The sequence below is a fragment of the Galeopterus variegatus genome, unplaced genomic scaffold (genome assembly GCF_000696425.1).
Source record: "Galeopterus variegatus unplaced genomic scaffold, G_variegatus-3.0.2 Scaffold24411, whole genome shotgun sequence".
NCBI lineage: Eukaryota > Metazoa > Chordata > Mammalia > Dermoptera > Cynocephalidae > Galeopterus > Galeopterus variegatus.
Genome location: NW_007750522.1, coordinates 1 through 9577, shown reverse-complemented (window position 1 = coordinate 9577; position 9577 = coordinate 1). Strand labels below are relative to the sequence as shown.

General features: G+C 38.0%; 1 protein-coding gene across 1 annotated transcript; it reads right to left on the bottom strand.

The window, feature by feature from the left end:
* Positions 1 to 358: 358 nt before the first annotated feature.
* Positions 359 to 787, bottom strand: LOC103583561 (keratin-associated protein 4-4-like). The gene has a single exon (XM_008564841.1). The coding sequence runs from the start codon at positions 785 to 787 to the stop codon at positions 359 to 361; it is 429 nt and encodes a 142-aa protein (XP_008563063.1).
* Between the last annotated feature and the right edge of the window lie 8790 nt (positions 788 to 9577).

Here is a 9577-nt window from a genome sequence, read left to right as displayed (position 1 = left end):
TTACACTGTTCACCCGCACTGTTCTCCAGGTAATTACCCTCAGCGTATAGCAGCCCCCTCATCTGGAGGTTTTTGCTCATTNGAGAGAGAGAGAGAGAGAGAGAGAGAGAGAGAGAGAGAGAGAGAGAAATGGTGGAGGTAGGGAGAACAGCACATATGGAGGCATAAGTCAACTTAAGATTCAGTTGGAAAAGAGGTTTTACAATTGGTCTCCCATGATTCAGCTCATAAATAAACTACATCAAGAATATTGGTTGGCAAAAAACAGGTGAGTGCAGATCAGAGTGCTCATCAGCAATAATCACTAGAGCAGATTGGACAGCAGCAGGTGGTCTGGCAACAGTTTGGGCAGCAACAGCTACACACAGCAGCTGGGGCGGTAGCATTGGGTTCTGCAGCAGGTGGTCTGGCAGCAGGTGGGGCGGCAACAGCCAGAACCACAGCAACTAGAACCACAGCAAGAGGGACGGCAGCAGCCAGAACCACAGCAGCTAGATCCACAGCAAGAGGGACGGCAGCAGCTGGAGCCACAGCAGCTGGGGCGGCAGCAGGTAGTCCTGCAGCAGGTGGTCTGGCAGCAGGTGGGTCGGCAGCAGCTGGAACCACAGCAGGAGGGGCGGCAGCAGCTGGAGATGCAGCAGCTGGGGCGACAGCAGCTGGAACCGCAGCAGCTGGGACGGCAGCAGGTGGTCCTGCAGCAGGTAGTCTGGCAGCAGGTAGGACAGCAGCAGTTCTCTTGGCCACAGCCCTGGCCAGAGCAGATGGAGCCACAACAGGAGTTGACCATGGTGTCAGAGGGTGGAGGTTCTGGGTGAGTTTCCAGGAAGGTAGGTTTGTAAGGTCTGGAAGTCTTCTTGCTTCATGTGCCTTTTATACCCTGCTAAGGGGCTGCTGTCATCAGATGCAACAGTCTTTCCTTGTTATTGTTTGTCCTAATAAATAGGCAATTATCAGATTAGGCTAGTTTGTTTACCTGGTTAAATTTCTCAAGATGGATGGAAAACACTGTTTTTTCTTCCTGCTGTGTTAGGATCCATCTAGTCAGCTCTTCCTGAATCATCTCCTATGTGTCTGTCTTCCTCAAAGAGAGCTGTCTCATGGCATGCTGCCTCTAGTTACTATGCACTTCAGTCTCATTTTGCATAGCACAGCATGTCTACCCTCAGTAATGATGATTCTTATTGGCCCACAATTCTTTCAGATGACCCAGGAGGACAAAGTCGTGGTTTAGTCTGGTGCCTCATCCATTATGGGTTAGGTGGGCAGTGAAGGCTTAAGTATGAAACAGGGACCACTGGCATGAGAACAAGAGGCTATTAAGATATCTCCCCTTCCCTACTGTGAATCATGACCCATTTTCTAGACTTTTTGGTCAAAAACACAGAACTGTTTTAAAGTAGGAAAGTAAGTTGTAAAATTTTGATGTTTCTCTTTTCTCCAGAAACAAACCTCCACAACTCAGTTTTAGGGCCTCTGGGGGAAGTTGGCTGCAGAGATCAGCTCTATTGTAAGGTTCAGATTCCTCAGCTCTCTGCTCTGTGGGGCTGATTTTCATTCTTCCCATGCCGTCTTCCCCGCCCCTTGCTCTAGCAGTAAAACCAAGTCTCCAGACTCTTCCTGGAGTGAGATGGTCCCCATATGAAGCACGCCAGCTTTTACAGCTCTCCTCAAAGGGACTGGATCCTAAATCACCTTGGTCTGGTATTCCTGAGTCACCCTGAGCCCACAGAAATGACAAAGACCATTTGAAACAGGCATGGAAGCACTGCCAGTGGCTATTTCCTCTAGCTCAATGCAGAGCTAGCAGGCAAAAACACCCAGCTGCCAGCTTCTCACTGATAGGGGTTTGAATGCATTTCTAACACCCAGCTGCCAGCTTCTCACTGATAGGGGTTGGAATGCATTTCTAACACCCAGCTGCCAGCTTCTCACTGATAGGGGTTGGAATGAATTTCTAACACCCAGCTGCCAGCTTCTCACTGATAGGGGTTTGAATGCATTTCTAACACCCAGCTGCCAGCTTCTCACTGATAGGGGTTTGAATGCATTTCTAACATTCCAACTTTCCCAACTACTGCCTGTGGGTCAGACTTGTAATTACCCCTCATGTAGGAACTAATGGTGGGGCTGGCAAATGAGCAGTCCTCTGAGAGCTGAAACCATGGGTGAGCGGGCCCTTCCCACAGATCCTCCCCCTGGCTCTCTCCAGAGATAAAAGCAAGCTTCCAATTAACCCTCCTGTCCTTAAGAGCTGGTAGGCCCCTGGGGTGACAAAGAGCAAGCAAAGAGATGGGTTGTAAGAGTGTGAAGTCTGAAAGAGATTGTAGGTGTTTGCCACAGATCTTCTATGTGGCTTAGTGCAGAGTGAGTGGGAGAAAAATACCAGTCCCCAGCTTATCTCTGAGGAGAGAAGGAAGTGGACCACATATCTAGCAGCTCAGTTTTTCCATCGGCATGTTGAGGGACTGGCTTCTATCTTGCCTGTATTGGGGCACCTAAGAACTTGGCACACTCTAATCTCCTGGGGGCCACTGGGAACTAAGACAGCAGTTTGGACAAACAAAAAGGTTTGAGAGGCACCTAGAGTTACTAGACAGGCTAATTGGTGAGGTCCAGCTCCTACATAAGGCTGTTCTGAAAAGACTGGAAGAGATGGCTGTTTTATCTAATGTGCAGAAACCAATACAGAGAGTTAAGGAAAATGAAGAAACAGGGAAGGAATGTTCTAAACAAGAGAACGTGATACAGCTTCAGAAACTGACAAGTTAAATGACCATAGTATTGAAAACAGTGATGACTAAATTATGTTAATGGATTTATAATATAAATAGGTGTAAATTGGGACATTAATAGCATATAATATGGAAGGAAGAGAGGTAAAAGCAGAGAGTTCTTATATGAAAGTGAAGTTTAGTTGTTATCAGTTTACAATAGGCTGCTATAACTATATTTTATGTAATCCACTCAGAAACTACAAAGAAAATAACTATAGAAGTTACACAAAAGAAAAAGAAGGAACCAGAACTTAGGAATAAAAAAAAAAAAAAGAAGAAGCACAAAGGAAGATAGGAAGGAGGGAAAAGAGAGACAGAAGAACTACAAGACAAACAGAAAGAAGTTAACAAAATGACAGTAGTAAATCCTTCCCTATCAATAATTACTTTAGACATAAATAGACTAAACTCTGTTATAAAAGTATACAGAGTGGCTTAATGGATAAAAAAACAAGATCCAAGTGCATGAATCTACAAGAAACTCACGTTAGATCCAAGGACACACACAGATTGAAAGTAAAGAGATGGAAAAAATATTCCATGGAAATAAAAACCAAAAAAAGAGCATGAATTGCTATACTTAGGTAAAGCAGACTTTAAGTCAATAACTATCTCTAGAGACAAAGAAGGTCATTACATAATGACAAAAGGGTCATTTCCATAGAAATATTAAGTAATTATAAAAATATGTGTGTCCAACATCTGAGCACCTAAGTACAAGTGTACTTCAAAAAGTTCATGGAAAGATTTGTAATATCTTTCAATTCTATTTCTATGTGAACTTTTTGAGGCATCCTCTTGTATAAAACACATATTGAAAGGTCTGAAGTAGAGAAATAGCAATAGAATTGCAAATCTAGACAGAAAATCAGTAAAGAAACAGGGGACCTGAGCAGTGCTGTGGGCTAAATGTACCTAACAGACATATACAGAACTTTCTATACAAGAGCAGAGGAATACACATTCTTCTTAAGTGCACATGGAACACACTCCAGGATAGAGCATATGTTAGGTTACAAAACAAATCTTAACAAATTTAAAAAGATCAAAATCATACCAAGTATCTTTTCCATCCATAATGGAATAAAACTAGAAATCAATAATAGCAAGAAAATGGAAAAATTCACAAATGTATGGAAATTAAATAACACACTCTTCAAAATTCACTGAGTAAAAGAGGAAATCAAAAGGTAATTTAAAAAATATCTCAAGACAAATGAAAATGAAAACACAACATAACAAAACTTATGGGATACAGCAAGAGCAGTTCTAAGAGGAAAGTTTATAGTGATAAATGCCTACATTTAAAAAGAAGAAATATCTTAAATAAACAACCTAACTTTACACCTCAAGAAACTAGACAAAGAAGAACTAAACCCAAAGTTAGCTGGAGGAAGGAAATAATAAAGATCAGAGCATAAATGAATGAAATAGACACTAGAAAAACAAATAGAAAGTATAAATGAAACTAAGTGTTGGTTTTTTAAAAAGATAAACAAAATGGTAAACCCTTACTGACATATAATAAGAAAAAAAGAGAGAAAACTCAAATAAATGAGATTAGAAGTAAAACAGGAGATATTACAATAGATACTTCAGAAATAAAAAGAATCACAAGAGATTATTATGAGTAATTATTTGTCCACAAGCTGGTTGACTTAGTATGAATGGATAAATTCCTAGCAAACTACCAACACTGAATCAAGAAGTAGTAGAAAGTCTGTACAGAACAGTAACAAACAGGGGATTAAAGTAGCAATCAAAAACTTCCAAACAAAGAAAAGCCCAGGACCAGATGGCTTCACACTGAATTCCACCAAATGGTCCAAGAAGAATTAGTACTAGTCACCTTTAAATTCTTCCAAAAACACAAGTCAAGAGAATACTTCCAAACTCAGTTTATGAGGCCAGCATCACCCTGCCACCAAAGCCAGACTACAACACCACCAGAAAAGAAAGCTATAGGACAATACCTCTGATAAACATAGATGTGAAAATCCTCCATAAAATAATAGCAGACCAAATTCAGCAACACATCAAAAAGATGATACTGCATGACCAAGTTGTACTTATAACTGGGATGTAAGATTGGTTTAACAAATGCAGATCAATCAATGTGTTACACCACATGAGCAGCATGAATGATAAAAACCACATGATCTTTTCAATAGATGTAGAAAAAGCAGTTGACAAAATTCAGCAGTCATTCATGATAAAAACTCTCAACAAAATAAGTATATGAGGGTACTTCAATAATTTCATGGAAAGATTTGTACTATCTGCCAATCCTATTTTTCCATGAACTTTTGAGTTACTTTCATACAAGGAAAGTTTCTCTACATAATAAAGGCCTTTTATGAAGAGCCCACTGCTAAAATCATAACCAATGGGGAAAAACAGAAAGCTTTTCCTCTAAGATCCAATACAGCAAATGTGGAGTACACTAACATTTATAAAGCAAATGTATTTCACAGGGCCTGGTTTCCAAAGCCCTGTAGTTTCAGGTTTAACCTAACTTCTTTAAATTACATATAGAAATGTTAACTTTGCAAAAGACAGGAAACTTTCCCCAGGGTAAAGTCTCTGATATGGATAAAAAATTGTAACATGGCAAGGACAGATGCCCTTGGAGCAGGTTACCCTACTAATTGATATGTTAAGTTGCTTTATTGTTGTGTAAACATACTAAGGAAACTGCTGTAGAAAAACAAAGTATTTGCTAAGAAAAAGCTTTTGTTGGTGGATGGACTTAGCCTTTTGCAAATTGCATTATGGAATATCACTTTGTTACTTCACTGATGTTACCAGCTTCTATTGTTAAACTATACTTAGCCATAACTCCACCTATGTTCTTTTTCTGTAACTTTCTGGCCTGGAGAATAAATACTGAGACAGAACCCCAGTTCAGTGTTAATTTCCCAAGGGAGGAATGCCTCTCTCTTGAGGGTTCTGGGAAGTATGGGCTTTGAGTAATCTTCTGCATCTCCATCACCCAGAGGAAGAGAGGTGTCAAATCTGTGTGAGGCAAAGCAATAAGTAAAAGGTACCTACTCTTGCTACTTCTATTCAACATGGTAATAGAAGTACTACCAAAAGCAACCAGATAAGAAAAAGAAATAAAAGGCATTAAAATATTAAAGGAAGAAATAAAATTTTTCCTGTCTGTAGATGTCATGATTCTATATGTAAAAAACCCTAAAGACTTCAGAAAAAAACCAGTTAGAACTAATAAACAAATTCAGTATTCGTAAAATTGTAGTATATGAAATCAACATACAAAAATCAGTGGCATTTCTTTACATCAATAACAATATACGTGAAAAGGAAATAAAGAAAACAATTCTATTTATGATGTCATCAAAAATAATAAAATACTTAGGAATAAATTTAACCAAGGAGGTGAAAAATCTGTATACTAAAATCTATAAGCCATTGATGAAAGAAATTGGAGAAGACATAAATAAATAAAGAGATATCCTGTGTTCATGGTTTGGAAGAGTTAAGATTGTTAAAATGTTCATGCTACCCAAAGCAATATACCAATTCAACATAATCCCTATCAAAATACCAAGGCATTTTTCACAGAAATAGAAAAAACAATTCTAAAATATGTATGAGTCCACAAAAGACCCCAAAGAGCCATAGCAATGTTTGAAAGAAGTTGGAGACATCACACTTACTGATTTCAAATTATATTACAAAGCTATAGTAATCAAAACAGTGTGGTACTGGCATAAAAACAGACACATAGGCCAGTGGAACAGAATAAAGAGCCTGGAAATAAACCCACATGTATTCACCCAACTAATTTTAAAACAGGACACCAAGAATACACAATGGTGCATAGGGGAAAAATGATAATGTCCATAGGTTCTTATTTGGAATGGAATCCCGTTATAAAAGAACAGATTAAAAAGAGAAAAACAAACAGAAGTTTATTAACATGTATATTTCATATAGACATGGGAGGCACCCAGAGAATGAGTAGTTCTCAAAGAAGTGGCTTTGAATTCCAGTTTATATAGCATCTTCAATAAAAAAAATCAGTAAATTTTTAGAGAAATGACAAGACAAGGGAAAAGGACTTTGAGACTCTTACCGGTGGGGGGGGTGGCAATTTGGGGTAAGGCAAATAACTGGCAGATGAAAGTTAGTTAATAGGAGTTGGCTGGTTAGCTCAAATGATTAGAGTGCAGTGTTATAACAGGGTTTTGGTGTTATATACCAGTCAGCCACACACACACACACATACACACACACACACACATACACAAGTTAGTTTAAAAAGTTTGCTAGTGTAGATTCCTCTGGTACCATCACCAGGCTAAGAAGGGTCTAAAGACGACTTCAGTGGTTAACTTTAATTCTCCCTGCCAGAGGAGGGAGAAGGGTACATTTTATCCCTGTAAATCTATGAAGTCCTCCTTTTAGGAAACTAGAGGGAGAGCAGAGAACTTTCCTCCATCTCCTTCTTCCTAATTGTCTTCAGCTCAACAATCCTTCATATTTTGGGGAGGGATATTCTGGTCTCCATCAGGGGAAAGGAAAGTCTCTTCAATAAATGATATTAGGAAAACTAGATATTCAGATACAAAAGAATGAAATTGGAACCTTATCTGACACCATACAGAAAAACAACTGCAAAAGGAATGAAGACTTAAGTGTAAGACCTGAAATCACAAAACTCCTAGAAGAAAACATAGGGGGAAAGCACCTTGACATCAGCCTTGACAATGATGTTTTAGATATCACAACAAAATCTCAGGCATCAAAAGCAAAAATAAATAAGTAGGACTACAAAAAACAAAAAGCTTCTGCCCAGCAAAAACAAAACAAAAACAAACAAAAAATCAACAAAATGAAAAAGCACCTACAGAGTGGGAGAAAATATTTGCAAACCATTTATTGGATAAGGGGCTTGTATTTAAAACATATAAGGAACTCAAATAACTCAACAGCAAGAAAACAAATAACCCAATTAAAAAATGGGCAAAGGACCTGAAAATGGCCAACAGGTATATGAAAAGATTTTCAGCATCACTAGTCATCAGGGAAATGCTAATCGAAACTACAATGAGATATCACCTTACACCTGTTAGGGTGACTATTGTCAATAAGAAAAGACATAGGAAGTGTTGGCAAGACTGTGGAGAAAAGGGAACTTTTGTACACTGTTGATGGGAATGTAAATTGGTACATTGGACCAAAATATATAAAATAATATTTGGCCTTATATAAGGAGATCCTGCCATTTACAACAACATGGAAGAAACCGGAGGACATCATGGTAAGTAAAATAGACACAGAAAGAAAAATACTACATGATCTTACTTATATATGAAATCCAACTATATTTGAATTAAAAAAAATAATTTAAAAATGAAAAAGTCAAATACATGGACACAGAGAGTAGAAGGGTAATTACCAAGATCAGGGAGGGGTAGAAATGAAGAGATGTTGGCCAAAGGATACAAAGCTGCAGTTATGAAGGTTTTAATGCACAGGATGATGACTATAGTTAAAAATATTGTACTGTATACTGGAAATTTGCCAAGAGAGTGGATTTCAGGTTCTCCTACTACAAAAAAAAACAAAACAAAACAAAAAAAAAAAACTATGAGAGGAAATGGATATGTTCACTTTCTTGACTATAGTCATCATTTCACTGTCTGTATGTATATCAAAACACCATGTTGTACACCTCAAATACATACAATGAGACAATGTGGAGTGTGTTGTGTATGATGCTACACTCAAGAGAGGATAATAGACACAAAGAGCTAATGGACATAAGAAAGATGTTTAACTTATAATTAAGAAAATGAAACCTAAAACAGTCAAATACTATTTTCTTTTACCTGATTGGCAAAAATAAATTAATAAAATTGATCATAGCCTGGGCTGTGACTATGTGTAGAAACTGGAAGGTTCATAAATGTATGATGAGAATATAAGTTGGTGGGTCTCTTTGGAGTGAGTTGGCAATGGTCATTAAAATTATAAAGGCAAATATTTAATCCAATAATCCCACTTTAAGATTTGAAAAGCTGTCCTTTTTTATCTTCTGCTGCAGCTTTCCCTCTCTTGACCTGAGAATGTTGAGGTGACCCTATGGCTCTGTCCTTTGCCCTTTTTCATTATTCCTCTCTTTATCTACACACTCTCCCAAAGTGATTCAATCCAACCCCATAATGACCAAAACCACCATGTTTATCCCTTCATCCCTCATTTTGAAACTAAACCACAGACTTCCCACTTGATGTCTTCATTTGAAGTGAATAATGCCCATCTCTAAGATGGCATAATCGAAACATAACTTTTCGTCTCCCTTTTCCCCATATTCATTCCTCTCTCAGTATTCTTCATATCAGTAAATGGCACTATCATAGTCTTATGTTAGTGTTCATGGTTTGGAAGAGTTAAGATTGTTAAAATGTTCATGCTACCCAAAGCAATATACCAATTCAACATAATCCCTATCAAAATACCAAGGCATTTTTCTAATCTCATTTCTATATCTATAGTCTTAGTTGTTAACCCCAAATTTTAGGTGACCCTTCATGTCTAGACCATCAGTACGTCTCCACTATGTCTCCACTGACTACTATGTCTCTAAAACATTTCCCAACATGTTGACTTCTGTCTCATTGACACCACCTTTGTCCAAACAACTATTTTCTCTCACTTATACTGATATAATCATTACCTAATTAGTCTCTTTGCTTTCTCCTTTGCTTATGTGCAATCCATTCTCAGGCAGAAACCACAGTTATACTTTTAAATTACAAATATAAAAATGCTAT